Source organism: Fundulus heteroclitus, chromosome 8, assembly GCF_011125445.2.
Source record: "Fundulus heteroclitus isolate FHET01 chromosome 8, MU-UCD_Fhet_4.1, whole genome shotgun sequence".
NCBI lineage: Eukaryota > Metazoa > Chordata > Actinopteri > Cyprinodontiformes > Fundulidae > Fundulus > Fundulus heteroclitus.
In genome coordinates this window covers 14,106,109-14,124,755 of record NC_046368.1, presented here as the reverse complement: position 1 = coordinate 14,124,755, position 18,647 = coordinate 14,106,109, and the positions used below count along the sequence as shown (strand labels likewise).

Below are 18,647 nucleotides of genomic sequence, written 5' to 3'. Positions count from 1 at the left end.
AGCGGGCTGTGTTCAAGATGGGGGAAAAACAGCAACTAGCTTGATTTGCCATATTGAATCATGGATAGTGAGCAGATTTACACTGGTAGTTACCATGGTTGAGTCTTTGTACTCTGGCTTTAGCCTTTTCTTTTTCCTACAATTCCTCAGGAAAAAGGCCTTCTAGTCAACCAGTTTAGCATTTTGGGTATTTTTTTGTTTAATCCTTTTCATATTAAAAATCATATAATCAAGCTACCAGTGCAACAATGCTTTTGTCTAGATTTGGCTGAAAGTGGAGACAAAGCAATTATGTACCCAGCCTTTAGAGTTAGAAACCTGGATCATTTCTGTTTGATCTTCCGACATGTCTGTCAAAAGAACTGATTTAACTTAATTGGAGGGAAATTTATAAAACTACTGATATAGGCGTGGATGGGGCGTCAGATTTCTGTAAAAAACAAGGGGTTGGTGATGTTGCAAGGGTAGCGTGTGCAACCCATGTATGGATGCCTCAGTCATTAATGCAGCCAGCCTGAGTTCGAGTTCTGGCTCATGGACACTTACCGCATATCCTCCCTCTCTCTTAACCCTATTTCCTGTCAGCCTACTTTCAAATAAAGACCACAAGTGCCACAAAAATAAAAAATAAAAACAAGATGCGGAGCCAGGACCCAAGTTATATGAAGGCTATGAGAGATTTTTAATACCATCTTAGCTAATCAGTAAAAGATTTTGTTTTTATGACTCCAGAGACCGACTTTATGCCAATGTCAGCAACCACAAAGCTGGAACTAATCAAATAATAAGCAGCAGAGTTAAATAGGTGCACAGAGCAAACTGAGAAGCTGGGAAAATGTTTTGAATGTGTTGTTGCATGTAAACTGTTATTTAGCTTTGTCAGTTGAGTATCTTGTAAAATACTTTAAAGAATAAGTGTCCAGAGTTGAATTGGACTTGACTCCATCTGTACTGTGTTGATTTGATAATATATAACTGAATACAAATTTAATCAGTTTATCCTGTAAAGGGCCTTGAGATGACACTTGTTGTGAATTGGCCCCCGTATAAACAAACAGAAATTAATGAAACACAAGTAAAACTACTTAAACACTGAGATAACTCAACATCAGCTCAGTAACGTCTCAACTGACTGTCACTCCAGTCACTGCATATGTGGTGAGACTAGTAATGCTGGTTGAAAAAGACAAAAACACATTTTCAACGCCCAATAACATCCAGATAGGTACACAATCTTTCACTCAAGTTAGTGCAAGGTGAACCAGATCCAATAGTGCTAACGGAAAAAAAAAAATGAAACTCATAAGGTTCTATAACATACACTGTTGCATCCCTTTAGGACATATCTAGTTCTTCAGTAATCAGAGGACTTGGGTTTTAAGCCTAAACCTTCTTTCTATTAGGAATACAGTGACCGCCACGTTTGGGAAAGTTTAGCTCTAAGGCAGGTTTAGCCAAAACAGCTGTTCTCCTGGACTGATTTTCTGAGTGATCAAAATCAACACACATCCAGGGCAGTCAAACTTTTTTAAAGTAGCAGGCCACACACTATCAAGTAGGAGGGTGCACTTATGGCGGTGCCCGAGCCCCGGAGGGGAGAATTTTGAAAAATAGACTCTCCCTGATATATTTTGGAAGCTTTCAAGACAGGTGATTATTTAAACAATAGAGTCAGAGTGCATGTTTCAAATTCAATAAAAGGCAAAAATGTGAATGATCAATTCTTCAAAAACATTTCTTTTTTATCATTATTCTTAAAACATTATTTTTTCACATGATGTTATCATCATGTTTTAACAAGGTAAGGTAATCTCCATTTGCATAAAAGTTGTTTAATTTGAATTACTAGCACCACATAAAACAGATCAGATTAGGTGAGGTCTATTCATCTTATTATTATTATTCACAGTTCTGTTCTAAAAACGATCGTAACATTTCTTCACGAACAAAGTCGAATTTTTATGATAAAAATACAGGGTTGGAATTTGAAATTGAATTCACATGTTGAATTTATTTCAGTCATATCGCTCTTTTCGAAATCTCTTATCTCAGTTTAATTTCACTTGCACTCATCACACACACAATATCATATCATCGGCGAGGATTCTAGAGACGAACACAAAATGCATCCCCTGAAAAACTTTGATAATTTGCTGCTGTAATATTATATTTTAGTATATGTAATATTATAGATTTTTCAGGATAAAAAGCTAACAGATGTGCATAATCAAAAAATATCAGAAATACAATTATAGAGCATTCAGTATTGTAAGAAAGCCCACGCTGTTTCTGGATAAATACATTATTGTATGAGTTAAGTTCTATTCCGTTTTATGCCTCTTTCCTTGTAAGTTTGAAATGTCCCATGCTCCTGAATGCACTATAGCTTTCTGACGCTCGTGAATGCATCACACTGGTCTATGAACGCGGTGCTGTGTGCTGTGAATGTTTGATCTTCCGCTTAAGACAAAGCTTTGCAGTTTCAAAACTCACGTCGGCTCTCACGGTTTTATTGCACTTTTCGGCATAACACCGGTCTGTGTTTTGATCGGAAAAGTAGCATCTCGGTTGGAACAACGAACCCAATCACTCGTTGATGTTGCTCTCAGTGGAGACAGATGCTAAGCTGATTTTTGGGATGTATAATCGGGGAAAAGTAGGCGGCGGCAGGAGCTGCTATAGACGGTGATTTGCCGCCGTTGACCGGCTACTTTTGACTGCCCTGCACATCTGTCCTATTTGTGTGGCATGTTTTCCTATCTTTCCTATTTTGTATAGTGTTTTTTTTTAGTGTGATATTTTGCAGTAAGAAAATACGAGGAATTTATTTGATAGCTAATTACACACCTGCAAATATATAGTTAGCACTTTATGTTGTTGTCTAGATGTCAGGTCAGCACCATTGTGCTATTTAATACTGATCCATTCAACACGTTTGCTTATCAGTCCTACCCAAGAACAGAAGAAAGTAGTTGCCGGAGTTCAGAGTTGATTGGTGGTAAAATATCATGTAGGTCCCTCCAATCTTGCGGGGTTCTGAACAAATGCAAAGAAAATATGTTTTCTGCTTTTCTGTTTCTTTAGTAGTTGCTGTCACCAAGGAAATCAACATACCGATTTCTATTTTTGTCTCAAAGACCTGGAGTCAGACTTTGAAGCTCAAATATGGCGTACAACATTGCCTTATCCTTCATATGGCTTCACAAAATACAACCTAAAGACTGTCTATATAGATCAGACTTTAAACAGGAGCTCTTGTTTTTTTTTTTTTTTTTCAATCTGGCTGAAAAATATTCAGGTTATGTATGTCCACGGTGCATGGATAAACTATGGGGTAAGAAAGTGTGAAAAGTGGCCATATTGAGACAAGAAGCTGGGGTTGTTGTGATGAAGAATGTTTAATGGACAGATATCTAAAGATACTTTAGGTCTCATTGGCTCCTACGAAACACCTCCCCGAAGCGACTGATCACTATTTTTGTTTGATTGAACAAACTGTTTTATCTGCCAATTCTGTTAAGTTCTCTGACCACCCCTTTTACTCTTCGTGTCATATTATTTCTAGAAACTGTTGGTTGTCATTTTCTGCAGTGTTAGAGAGGGTTCGGTTCAATTCCCGTGCAGCTTCTTAAAAGCCCTTTGGACAGATGGTGATGAAGAGGTAAAAACCTGGCAGCATAGTACTCCTGTAACGCTGAAGTCATTCGGTAAATGGGATCTTCCCAGCATTGTCATTACAGAGGGGGTGCCTTAATATCGATCTGTGTCACTCACCTCCAATGAGTGCTGATCAAAAACCTATTTAAAACCTGCCTTTTCTGATTAGCTGTCAGATCATTATGGTGGTGGGGGAGGGGGGTTTAATGGAGCGGAGACACATAAAGGTAGGCCTATTAGAAAGAGGAGGTGGGGAAATTCAGACAATAGCAGTGAGAGAGGACAAAAATGTTCTTCCTATACCTTAGTCTTATAAGTTCCAGATCAACTGATTGTATTGCCATGTTTCCCATCATACTCATTACCCCTGTTCACCATAAATTAGATTACAATGGAAACTTAAAATGTGGTCATAGGAAACGCATTTATTTTGATGTCTTTTTTTTGAAACTTCAAATTCACATTGTTTGTAGCTGTAGCATAATTCCTTGAAAAATCAAGCAAGTTGTTACTGAAGAGAAACAAACAGAAAATACTGTCATGCTCTTCAAGGACAATAAGTATTAGGCACAGTATTCATTTTAATTTGCATGTTGGAAGTCAATAAATTTGGTATTTATCCCCAAATTATGTGACGTTATCTAAGGAACACAGAACTCAGATGATAATACTTGACACAATTGCCACTTCAAAATAGTAAAGGTGGCAGCTTGGGATTTGTTTGGTGAGGAGGAGGAAGAAACGTGTTGGAGAGCAGTATTTGGAAAACCAACAAACCGGAATCTCACCCAGGATTTGAAAAGCACACCTCAATGAAACCTGATGTGTTTTTTTTTTTTTTTTTTTTTTGAAGTGATGAAGGACCTCTGGTGACAAAACAAATGTTAGTCCCAAAAACTTTCTGAATTCTAACAGCATTTTTGTAAATGCTTCAATGTCTGCACCCAGTCTGACCCACCCAGGTGTTCTTCTCCTAGTGTATGGAGGCAGCTAAAAGTCTCACCTTTCAACACATAATTAGTACAGGCTTTGTACCAAATGTAGCTATGAAAATGTTATTGCTAAGACACTCATCACATAAATTATAAATTACATCTAAGTTATGATTTATGTGATCATAAATTAGATGTTAAATAATTTGGCCTTTAAAGTCACTTCAAGCTAATCCTAAATATCTAGTGGTTTGATGGAAAGTTAAAATATCAATCACGGTGTTTAATTATTTTGACTTACACACTGAGAAAACAAAAAGTTGATTCTGCAGCTAATAATTGTGGGCAACATTGCAGGAGATTTAAGAGGTTGATTTACTTATTTATTTAATTAAATAAACCAATTGTTTTATATACCAATCCACAGATTGGTTCAGATACCACAAAAAATGCTGAAACAGCAGATTTTCTTAACCTGATCTTTGTGGGAAAGTAAGACTCCTCTCTCCATCTTTTTATGTGACTATAAAGAGACGTGCATTCAATTGACAGATTTGCATAGATTAGCATATGGTGTTCTGTCATCCACGTGCTAATGGTGTTTTTGTTTATGAGGTATTGCTCCAAACGTTCTTTTTGAGTCAGAAAAGTATATTTTACAATGGCGTATTTTCACCAAAAAGCAATAAAAAGGCAGACTGGGTCAAAAATATGATGAAATGTGTCCATTAAGCTCTAAAACGTTATATCTCTGCATATCAGCTTATACATGAATGTTGACATTAATGGTGGTAGTGTGAAACTGAGAAAGACAACACAGCAGTGATTTGACGTTCACCAACGACCCTATTCTTTTAAGCAGCCATTTACCTAGAACAATAGTCTCAGTTAGTGAGAGTCGTTTTTTTGTTTTTTACTACTTTGCCGGCTTGCTCTACATGGACTGCACTGGCTAGTTATTTCAACTTCGTTTAATTTCAAATTATATCATATTTATGTCTTAGGCGAATAAATACAGACGGGGGGGGGGGGGGGGGGGAGTGCAAACAGTGCACCCACACTGCAAAAATGGATCTAAAAATAAATAAATGTTCTTAAAGTTAGTGTATTCGTCCTAGTTTTGAGCAGTTAAATAAGATTATTTGCCAATGGAATGAGAAACTACGGTAATTAGACACCCTGCACTTGAAATAAGATGATGAAGATGAGTTGTTCCTATTTTAAGTGCAAAAATCTTGTTCCATTGGCAAATCATCTTATTTTCCTGCTGAAATCAAGGACAAATACACAAATTTAAAAACATTTTACTTATTTTAAGTTCCGTTTTTGCAGTGCATTGCTTGCTGCGCGGGCCTGTGGCTACCTGGCTTTGACGCAGATGCAGGCTGTATGCAACGGCAGAGAAGAGGAGGAAGGTCACGGTGTGCTCTAAATAACACTGAAATGCACACAACACATGTAGACACTTGTAGCGTCTACATGGATATTTGCTATTTATATTTTACACTTAATTTTATGAAACCTACATAAAGAGTTTTTTTTTTTTTTTTGAACGAGCATACTGTGGTTCTATTCTGTACCTTTTAAATTAAAATATGGATAATTTAAACGGCTCTTTGAAGTGAACGGATCCTCAAGGTTTGGTTTCCCTTCAAAGGCCCACGAGTCTCGTCTCTATCACACAGGGCCCTGGATTCTTTAAATATACATACTCATAGCGACAGAGGAGCCACAGACAGTAAACATGCACAGGTGTCAGTATCTCAGCAGACTTAGAGCTCTTTGAAATGCCTCAGATGAACTCTGTTGAACTTTGTGTGTCTACTATTTTGATCTACAGGGCTGGCTGAGTAAGTTTGGCTACCTCCCGCCCCCTGACCCAGTGACAGGACAGCTTCAGACAAAGGAGGCCTTGACCAAGGCCATAAAAGCCATGCAGAAGTTTGGAGGGCTGAAAGAGACCGGGGTTTTAGGTATTTGGCTTTTTGATTCTGGCGACATGTGAGAAATCTCTTTGTTTTGATGTAAATGTAATACATTAAATAAACCATGCATGTAATGCGAGATCTGCTCAGGCCTCACCTATTTCCATGGAGTTGGTTCTCCACCTTGCAGGTAAAATCCAAACTTTTTGTGTTTTATTTTTTTTTCCTCTTCACAGACCAAGCCACATTAGGGTTGATGAAAACACCGAGATGCTCACTGCCAGATGTGTCTCAGGCCGAGGTGTCGACAATGCGCCGGAAACGTAGTCTTACGCCTCAGAACAAATGGAATAAGCGGCATCTCTCCTGGAGGTAGGGAACAGTTGTTCATACAATTATACTTCTCTGTTTTAAATCATTCTCCAACTCGATTTACTATCAGTCTCTACTGACCTGTTAAAGATCAGATACATTCATTTTGATTTATGTCAGTTATGTACATCTTCAAAGTACTATACTTTTACTCCTTACCTGATCACTAATATTCACATTATTGAGAGACATTTCGTTTCAGATTTAGACCTAGGTTTCAAAAAAAGATGCTGCTTCCACATATTCTTGATCCGATTGAGAATTATTTACACTGTTTCTCATACGCTATTGTCCAGTTTCCCAGGGAGTGTTTGGACATCTATGCAACATACACAGTAACTTCAAGATTCAAACTTTTGCTAATGGCTATTTGCACACTTTAACTTCTCAGGGAATGTTGTCTAATACATTCATGCAATTGCAAAGTATTTATTATTATCCTGTTAACTAATGGTCCCTGTTTTTTGACTCGAACATTTAAATCTTATCGGACTCTAAGGACTTTTAGCTATTCCGGAAGTGTCATCGGTGCATTCAACTATTTGAAAATTATATCTTGTCTTGTCTGTGTGTTATGTGTGAAATTCTCAACAAAATGTCATTATAGTAACATAATAGCAATACAGATCCTTGATTCTCGATCAATCAGCATCAAAATAACTTAAAGCAGTTCATTCTTTGAATGTTGAATTTACTGTTCTGAAGAAAATATTGTTTTAGATCTAAGGCTAAAGCAGTGCATGTTCTGAAATAAAGTGTATAAGTATTAAATCCAAACAAGATAGCAGTGTTAGAATGATTCTCATTATTGACTTGAGATTGGCTTTCAAACTTAATATTTACTGTTAACATAACTCCTTCCACAGCACCCTACAAAAGTACTGAACTCCTGCTAATGTCTTTTTATGTTGCTTCCAAGACAAAAACCTTTCTTGTAATCTCATAAAGTTGTCCCTAAGGTTTTTGAAAGTCATTAAAAGATTTGCTTCTACTAGATCATTAATGCACGGTAATTTTGTGTGATCATAACAGTTTTCTGGCAGTATGCATGTTTTTGTGGAGGACTGCAGCCAGCAGTCAAAAGAGAGAAAGATCCATTATTGAAAAAATACTTTTATTGCCCCACAGTGTGGAAATTAAGAATTAAAATTCTTTAGAAATTGAGATGTACAATTTATTCAAAAAATATTCATTCTTTGGGTTTGATTAGTCTTTTTTACCCAACTTATTAATTGGCCAGTTTTAAAAGAAAATAAACAAACAATAAACAAAAAAAAAAAGAAAAAGAAAACGTTCCTCTGTCAAAGGCAAAAAGTTAGGCCCATAAGTAGAGATAAAGAAACTTAAGTCCAAACAGATATTTTAAAAGACCAGCAAGGCTGAGGAACTATTGATAAAGACTATTTTATAAGATTACCAGAAGGCCTTATTTCTTGGAGGTAACCTTAAAATGAATGTGGAAATATGAAACGCTTTCTGTAGCAAGCTGTCGTTCTTTATTAGTGGTGGCAGTTGAAGGTAACATACCACATTACACTGCGTGTTCAGCGGCCTGTGGCAAAACATTCACAATTTAAAACCTGTATAAACAAATATTGTCACAACTCTGCTGTTTATAATATTACCATGTCATGATTTGATTCTGTCCAGTCTATGAATTGCATATTGTTATCTTTAGAAAATTATAAATATTACTCAATGATATTTAATAGCTATCCCAGTGTTATTATTGATTGGAAAAACACAGAAATTATTTTGTCTTATTATTGTAACCTAATTACATAAAAAAAATCCATCTGTAATATTTTATTGCTCTCCTTTAGACAAGATGCGTGCTCACATACAGCTTAAGACGCAAACGGTACATGTACTGAGCTTATATGGTGCTTTTCCAGTCATGCTGACCACTCTATGCGCTTTGCACTATAGCCACATCACCCCGAAAGCATTTGGGGTAAAATGCCTTGCCCATGGGCACATCAACATTGAACAGTAGGAATCAAACCTCCAAATTTCTGATTGCCAGACAACTACTCCACCCATTTAGTCACAGATGTCCTGTTGATGTGGGGATGTAAACGCTCATTGCTGGGTGGATTTAAAAGTTAGTTTGTATCATCTATGTTTTGTGTTGGACTGAATTGAACTGGACTTGAATGGAGTGAATTGAATAGATTTAAACAAACATTTTGACTGATTTTAACAGTTTGCAGTTTAATATGAAGTGGACCTGTTGGTCTTTCAAAGCGACTTGGGGTGACTTCTGTTGTAATTTATAAGTAAAATGAACTAAAAGCAATTTAATTAAACTTGCCAGCTCCAATATGCGTCTCTCGCATGTTCATTCTTGAACCAAAATCTCCTGGCCTCCTTCTGGCTTTAAGGAAAGGAACTTTATGACATTCTGACCAGAAATGTTTTAATAAAGAGCACTGAGCAAATCGCCTCAGTGGGATACCTGTTTAAATTTCAGCATGAAGTTCTCTCTCTTTGGCTCAGCAAGGTACAGGAAGTTCATGACAAGACTTACAAAAGAGTAATTTCATAAACTCACAGAACATTAAGCGGCTAATTCATGCCAGTGTCTTAATTAAAAGGATTATTTTCTGAAGTCACTCCAATTTGTCTTGAACTTATTTCTTTCCTAAATAGTATAAAAAGTATAATGCAGTTAAAACTAAAAGCAATCCTTCCTTCAGTGTCATTGAACTTTGCTCTAAAGCAAATAGGGTTTAGCTATTAGTTGTCCACAGCTATTATCTAAAATATAAAAGCCCCTGGAGCAATCAGAATACCTTGACCAGCAGCAGAAAATAACTCTACTGAGGTCCTGGGTGTTTTTTTTTATTTTAAGCACATTCATGACTATCCTGCATGTAGGTATCTTTATTTTAAAGATATTGCAAAAATGTTTTAAAACATGTTGAATATATCTATAGAATAATCTAAATACATCCTGCTCAGTCCAGGGGGCGGAGCAATATGCTGGTTGCAAATAGAGAGTTACTACAGAGGGACTGACAACCAAACTCTCATTATGTCCAATTTAGTCTCATCAGTTACTCTATTATCTCTGTTGTCAGACTGTGGGAGGAAAAAATTGCTGTCAGTCGCATTTCTTTTTCTGTTCAATCACTTTAACTAAAGTATTATTTGAAAACGGTCTGTAAATAACATCAAACATGCAGACAGCTACGATCCAAACCCCAGTGAGCCCAGCTAAGATTTTGTTGTTGGGCCAAACTTGAGCCGCTACTTATGGCAGGATTTTGATGCGCTGATAAGTAAACAAAAACAAATCAAAAGGCTTCAGGGATGAGAGTTATGCACTGACCTTTCAGGCAGTCACAGGAGCCATTTTTCCTGCCCCTTTATGCTGTCTGTTTTCTCATCTGCACCTAGCTGTTTTGCAGCTGATCAATAACAAATAACCCATGTGACACTAGACTTATGGTGGGACATTTATCAAGAAGACTGCCCTTTGATGTTATTAAACTGTCCATCTGTGATTGTCTGAGAAATAGCACAAAGATTAAAAGAAAAGGGAGGAGTTACGTGTTACTTCACAGGTTTAAACACATTCTTGGGGCAGGTTTAAATGAAAATGTAAGTCTTATTTCTCAGTTGTCAATCAGTAGCTATGTTTACATGGACCAAAGTAATCGGATAAAAGGACTGATCTGAATAACATGTGCCATGTAAACACGTCGATCTGAATATTGTGATTGGATTAAGCTCAATCGCAATGAAATTGTGTTCTGAATGAGAGAGTTGGTTTATACCGATTGGAAGACAAACAAACTTGTATAATTTTGCTTTGTTTACTATTTTTTGTTGTTCAGAAAAAAAGGAAGTTCTTTTTTTTTGTTTTTTTGTTTAGGGAAATTTGATAACTGCGCATGTTAGTGTGGTTCTATTCTGAATAAAGCCAGGTGCATATAAACGCACATCATGATCGGATTAATTGAGTATGTGCCCATATAAACGGGACAATCTGATTATGTTTTGTTTTTTTAATCTGAATACATTTTCAATCCGATTGTGAAATGTTGTGCATGTAAACGTAGCTATTTTCAACTAGGGAATTGGCATGGGTGTACAAAGGTTTTATAATGTTTTCCGGCGTCCTTCCTACACTGTTTGTTGCTTCATGTTGATAGTACGCTGGTTATAAAAGGTCACCTGGGAATTTTTTATGCTTACAAGAAACATATTTTTTTGTACCGGAGTTTTGAATGTTTTGTACCAATTCACCACTCCTCCTTGTACTATCTTTCACTTGTGTGGATTTTCAAAGCGAGGCCACACAACGCACCTGGATTCAGACTTTGAAAATAAAGCCAAAGTAAACATGAGTTTGGAGACATTACATTAAAGAACAGCACACTTGCTAAGACAAATATACCAAAATAATCTGAAAACATAAATATTTTCAAATAATAGCTATATTTTATAATTTGGAAGATTTATTATGTTTGTTTGGAAACAAAATTGAAATTGAAGGAGATTTTTGATTAATTGCACAGAGCTACGCTTATGATTACTCTAAAGAGCAGAGCAGCAAAAAAGGTTGATAGTTTGTGCAAAAAGCATTTTTACTTGAAAAATAAAACTAAATGTAGCTGCCATTTATTCTATGTTTTTTAAGCCTGTGTAAAAATGTTGTAGATAACATTCCTATATACAGTATAATGATTATGCAATATTATTTTAGCAGCAGTGAGATTGATTGTTGCTTATCTGTTTACATTAAAGCAATTAAATCATGTGAGGCATTTTTATTTTAATATAGCAATTCCATGAAACCTTGGTATTTCTTTCTTCGAGGTATCAACCCATCAGTCTCATATTGGCTCATGTGAGGCGTAAACCAGTGATGATGCTGCACTCGCTGCCTTAACTGTAGTCAAAATAACTTTAGCCTTTCTTTTTGGAATTCATGGAAAATCTTCCTAGTCTTAAAGGAGGTTTATAAGACTGACTAGTAGCAAATGTTATATTTTAGTGGTAACCCTGAATATTAGGACCGGGGGAAAGCACTGCCTCCATAATAAGTTATAGTTTACACTTAGAACAGATTCTGTTTTATCTTCTCTAAGTGGAATCCTGATCAAAGTGCATGGAAATCTTTCCAGCTTATGAGGAACACAGTGTGACACTTTGCCTTTAAGCAGCGATGGCGGCAGGTATCTCTGCAAGTGGTTACATACGTAAAATACACATGTGACTTAAGAAACAGGGAAATCCAAAATACACTTTCACATATAAAGTATATATTTCCCGTCCACAGACGCGTGCATGCAGTGCCTTTCCTCCTGGTGGACTTCATCTTTCATTTCCTTCTTTGTACAGTTGCCAATCATGCAGCTCTCCTGTCAGCTCGCTACACACTAAAATAAGACAGCCGTGTCTTCAGTCGATGAAATAGCAGTCGGATTTGTAAAAGTGAACAGAGGAACAGTTGTGGGTTATGTACCGGGCTGAAATCCAGAGAGATGTTCACGTGTGGCAGATTTTAGGAAAATCATTTGTATTCTGCTCAGATTGGCCTCTACAGCAGTTTTCTATGTCTTCTCCTTATGATTTTAAATGGATGTTGTTCCACTTCATAGCCATCACCTCAGGGCTTGGTTTTATGATGCAATATTTAACAGCAGCTCTGCTTTATTACAATAAATGGGAAAGTAAAAGGCTAGAATAGTGATAAAGTTGAGCTACGATTAATAACTGAGGTGTAACCTGACTATAATAAATGTTCCTGTGGTGATAAAACACAGTTCAGTGAGATCACGTATATTTAACCGTTTTTAACAACCTTGAAATACATATTTTCGATGTCATTTTTGAAGTAGGTCAGAAAGTTATTTTCCAAAACATGTGTACTGATACCCTATTATCTTGATTTAGAAGAAAAATCTGGACACATAAACATGTAGCACATAATTTCCTGGCATTGGCTGCAACGACTGCATCTGTTCAACATGTTTGACCACATTTGACTTAGTAGATGATGCATAATATTCTACAAAATGTTAAAAGTAAGCCAGACATGTCTGGTTAGTAATGTAGTCAAGTCCATCTAACCCGAGAACAAGTCAAGACCAGACAAAACAGAGAGCTTGGTAGAAGGCAAGACCAAGTCCAAAGCAATGAGAGGCCATTTTTAAAAGTATTGTCATAATTATAATAATGTAGTTGTGTTGCTGCAAACGTTTAAAGGAAATCTGAATATGGCAGCTCGTTAACAAATTAACCTATAACAGGCCTTCAGACAAACTGGCTCCACTGCCAAAATATTCAGGTGGAGTAAATAGAGGTAGAGGACCTTACTCACCTTGAGTCCTTTCTGCATGTTATACAACAAAACATCTGTATATTTGCGCTGGATTCTTCCTATTATTTTCTCCTCACTCACATCTTATCTCCCTCGGCATTGAAACAGAGACGAACACCAAGACCCGTCTCATGCTCTAAAACACTAATACCAACACAAGATATACTCTTTTTAGTGTGAACAATCATGGAACTTTTTGAATAAATACAAAATATATTAACAACAACTGATCTGATTGCTCTTCTCTCCACTGGTCACCAATAGGCTGACATATCTCAACAGACTAAATAATAAATAAATAACGCTCACAATACAATTAAAGTTAAAGTACTTCACCACAACTTCTTTGAAGTGATCCTTCATTTTGGAAAAAAAACAGTTTTGTTGTAAGATTTAAAGGCATCACTATAATCAGACAAAGTTTAAGCTCACTGATTCTAAATCAGATAAACTAATATGTAAAGCGATCGGTACAATTTATGGTGAATCCAGAAAAATAAAGTGATGACATCATCCTTTAGTTTTTCTGTTAATTGTGTTCATTTTATGTTTATGGTTTTGGTCTCAGTTTCTGTTTCTCTTTGCATATCCTTGTTCCAGTTTTATTTATGGGATCTGTTTTCTCTTTTGCACTCTGTTTTATTTACTCCCTGCATTCCTATTGAACACCTGATAATTTTTTTGTCACTTTTAGTCTTAGTTTATTCATGCTGTGTCTTGTTGTGGTTTCCCAGTATTTCCCTTTTGTCTTTAGTCACTCCTCAAAATAGCTTTTAGTCAGGTTTCTCTATTTTCTCCCTTTCTCCTACAGCTGCCACCTGTTGTTAACTAGAATCACCTGTTTTGCATTCAGTAATCTCATCCTTTGAGTCTTGCAGAATCATAGATTTTGGTATGAAAACAGAGCTACGTGCAGTTTGGCGTGTACCTAAGCTTTGAGGACATGGTTGGAAGCGTCTTTGGAACAATATTTAATCGGACATATTCTGGAAGTCTAAATCCTTTGACACGCTTTTGATTTAAAAGCTAGCAAGTGGACTGTCTTTTAAATCTGCTGATTCCTTTTATGATTTGGGTGCATCCAAGACTATTAATCAAAAGTGTAACACAAAGTTTTGAGAAATATAAACAAACTAAATTAAATTGTAATTGTGTTGCTTTTACCATTCACCCCTAATGTAACATGATCCTATTAGCTGAGTTTATTATAGAGAAATATTTTTTTTTTCTCAGTTGGCCTAATAAACTGATTGTCACTGCATTCTATTATACCTTGGATTAAATCAATTGAATTTCAATCTGTTTATATAATTGTATGGATTTCTTTATGTGTGTGTATATATGTGTGTATGTATATATATATATATATATATATATATATATATATATATATATATATATATATATATAATATATATATATATGTATGTATGTATGTATGTGTATATATATATATATATATATGTGTATGTGTATATATATATATATATATATATATATGTGTATGTATATATATATATATATATATATATATTAGTATTTAAATTGGAATCTGTTTAATTTGTAATGAGCCTTGAGATGATGTTTGTGTTGCAAATGAACTTATTCGAACCGAAATCCATTGGTACAAAATAGTTTGATCACGAGCACAAAATGTAACTAGAAACATAGAAAAGGGCAATAAATAGGTACAAAATGGCAGCACAACCTGACTCAGGACCTTTGCTGTTCTGTACAACAATTATGATCTCCACTGTATTGCACATAATAGTAGTTGTAAACAACAGCCACTAGAAACTTGTTCTTCGGCTGTACATAACGTGTGTCCTTGCCAATGTTAATGCTTGAGAAATACTGTAAAATTCCTTTTTGATATTTACTGAGAAAGCGATGTTAATTATTTTCAGTACTCGCCATAAAATGTGGCACATAATGGAACTGACTAATCAAATGGAAGTCTAAACCATTATCTGCATACGTTTAATTAAAATAGCCCATTTACTTACAGTAGGAAACCAAGGCTCACCCACTTCTTCCTAATTTAGCTCACCACAGCTCGATTGACAAGGGGCTGATTGGCACTTCATACTCTTGTTCTCACATGTCATTCACATCATTATGTTCCGAAAACACGCAGAGTTCGTCCTGAGTGTCTGTTATTTCACAGAAGGGAAGAAGGGATAAGTGGCTCGGATGAGAAGCTATTCAGTTTGGGGATGTGAATTCAAACAACGTCGTTTTCTTAATAGAAATAAGTAAATGATTTTATTTTTTTTCTGATGGTGTCTGAGAGCCTCCGTGACGAGGCTGAGCCCTTAATCCCAATTTAACTCCGTTCTGCCTTTTCCCTTTTCTTTTTTTTTTTCCCACTTCTCCACAGTCCGTTCGGTCGAGTGTGTCAGTGACATTAAAAGCTGAGTGGTGTAATGGCTCACTGTTAGCCCATTACCTCATATTGTTGGGCCATTATCACAGCAGACAGCCTGGCAGTCATTAGCAGCTTGACCGATAACGTGTACAGATAGGTGTAGCCAGCTGAGCAAAGAGGCACAATGAATGGGAGGAGGATGAGAGAAGAGCAGGGGGTGGAAGGGTGGGAGACAGGGGTGCAGGGGGGGGGGAGGCAACACACGAAGAGAAAGCTGTCTAATTTTGTTTATTTCCCAAATGTAATAAAATGACTAAGTTTTACTTGCAAAATCTTGGACTGCACCCTTATCAACGCGCATCCATCTCCATTGTCTTGCCTTCCTTTTCGTCAAATAAATCAACTAAGTACTAAAATGAGTAGTGTAGGAGGCTGAACACACTTAACGACTGTTGAGATTTGCAGGCGAGGATCCAAATAGCTCTTTACAAAGTAGAGAGTATAATTATTATATTACCATTTCCGGAATGTTAAAGTCAGTGTTTTTTCTTTTTTTTTTTCTTTCGCCTTCCCTTCAAATCCAACGCTGGATGATCAAAAAGACAACAGCAGTAATTGAAATTCAAACCAGGTTGGTGACAGTAATAGAAAGAGTACCCATCATCACCTTTCAATGCATACCATATCGGATTTGTTATGAGCGCTATGCAGCACATGAACCCTGCTTCGATGGCGTTTACCTAAATACACTTCTATATAAATGCAAGTGTCAAGGCAATGTCTAAGACAGTTCTGGGCCTATTGCAAAGTTATATATTTTTTTATTTGATAGTGTATGCAGCTGAATGTATCAGAAATGATTCAGATTCTTCATACGCCATAGAACTTGATAGTTCACATAATACGCTAAATTTCTTCACACTTTAATCAACTTTTCAGGTCTGCTAACATGCATGATAAGATTAGAAGTAGTGGAATAACAGCATTCCCCCCCCCCCCCTGTAACCTATCTATACCAGCATTTACTGTACATTATGTAGCTTTATTCTCAAATATTTGACACAACTAATCTGGAGACAACGCATGGATTCAGTGTAAGGACATAGTGAAATATGATGTCTCTCACACTGGTTTGTCTTCCATTCATTGTCTAACTAAGAAACATATTACGGTACTCTGACCTGGAATCCAAAAATCAGACGTGCTGTGTGATATCAACCTCATCATGTAAAACTCTCCACGTGTTTCATTGGACTCCAATGTCGCCAAATGCACACAAATTTTGTGCTTTGCCTTTGGTCTTTGATTATAGTCCTGGTAGATCGAAAAAACATACCAGTCAAATTAGAAACTGTGCAGCCTGGCCAGCGCTGTGTTTTTAGTAGTGTTGCGCCGATGCCATTTTTTGGCCCCGATACCGATACCCGAAACCTGGCTGTGCAGTATTGGCCGATACCGATACCGATACCATACCGATACCATCTGTTTGAAATTGATTGAAACTGCATACTACTTAGGGTAGTAGAACTTTTTATTGCCTACCTGGAATGGGTGACAATAGTTGAATAAACTTTTGGCTCTCAAAGGCCAAAATAGTGCAACATTCGTGAAATTATAACACGTATAATAGTAGTGCAACAGTAAGACAGTAAAATTACATTCATAATTGAATAATCTCTTTTAAACCCTGAGTTTTGGCTCTCAAATGCCAAAATAGTGCAACTTTCATGAACTTATATAACATGTATAATACTAGTCGGGAGAGAGAAGGCTGCGTTCAAGTGACATACAAACATCAAAATGGTATTAGTTGGTACTCGCCGATACTGATACCACCATTTTAGTGCTGAATCGGGGCCCAACTAGTTTTTAGCAAATAGTCCATTTGAGAATCCAGTATGTTACATTTTACATTTACAGTACCTCAATAAATGAAGATAAGGACAGTGGATCCATTAAAAGTTATTGCATTTACAGCTTTACCCACAGATTTTTTAAACTGTAGGGTAAATGCTAATTAATTAGCTAGTGAAGTAAATTTGGAGTTTATAAAGAGGGTTCTTAGATCCTGCTGAGACATTAGTCCTTTAATCCTGGAAATGTTGTTCAGGTGATAGAAGGCCGCAGTAGGATTAGTTGTCCAAATTCTGTTTTAAATATAAGCAATTATTTTTTTTTCTGTATTATTTCATGACTATTTCACACAGAACCATGCAGGGTTATGATACAGCCTCACCCTAAAGCATATTTTTTACTCCAGGTGGAAATATCTGCACTGAATACTCAAAGATTGGGTTTAAGACGGAACATAATTAGAAAATGTTTGCTTGGAGTGAATTCTTTCTGCAGAAGCCTGTGCCTCAGCTTTGGGGCACAGGCTTCAAATACTGCTAGTCAGATTGACAGGTTAGTACCAGCAAACCTGTTCAAATATTTAAAAAGCTATTTTAAATATTAATGAAGGGATGAAAAATCCTAACACTATTATAAATATCATCAATACTAGATTCCCCAAATAAAATAATAATAAGAAGGAATCTTGATATTTTGGACATTTTAAACTTGCTTTGAGCCATTTCTAAAACACATTTTAATTATTCTCTTCTTTACCCTCGATTGATCTACATCATTCTACAAGTTTTTCAATGTCTAGACAAAGCAAAACCTGTTATCTTTCCTTTAAATGCTCATTCGTCGTTTCTGTGCTGTCACTTTAAGGCAGTAACTTGTGAAATTGCTCGGTAGAACCTTATAAGGTATAATTGTGCTGTCATCTCATTAGAGACCTGTCAAAAAAAAAGAAATCAATATATTTTTTTTAGATTTTCAACCACCATCACAGAGCGGGTGAGTGTAGAACGGAAGATAGACAATGGGGAAATGGAGACAAAAAAGCCAACGATTATTATTTTTTTAGCAAGAGGAGAGATTGTTGTATAGCCTTTTAACATAATGTCTTTTATCTTGAGCCTGATTGACGTGGCATGTGAACGTGTTAGCAAGAATAGCAGCAGCAGTTCTGACTGAGCTTTCATGTTTGAGCCTCATTCGTTTTTTTT

General features: G+C 36.3%; 1 protein-coding gene across 2 annotated transcripts in view; it reads left to right on the top strand.

Annotated features, from left to right (window-relative positions):
• mmp17a (matrix metallopeptidase 17a) overlaps nucleotides 1-18,647 on the top strand; it is a 105,679-nt gene that overhangs the window by 24,273 nt on the left and 62,759 nt on the right. For both annotated transcript variants that reach the window (XR_004931534.1, XM_036140157.1), the window contains exons 2-3: nucleotides 6,430-6,562; nucleotides 6,751-6,886. Coding sequence is in view for 1 of the 2 variants with exons in the window: in XM_036140157.1 (XP_035996050.1) it covers nucleotides 6,430-6,562; nucleotides 6,751-6,886 (269 nt within the window). In the remaining variant the exon portion in view is untranslated. The remainder of the gene's footprint in view (nucleotides 1-6,429; nucleotides 6,563-6,750; nucleotides 6,887-18,647) is intronic.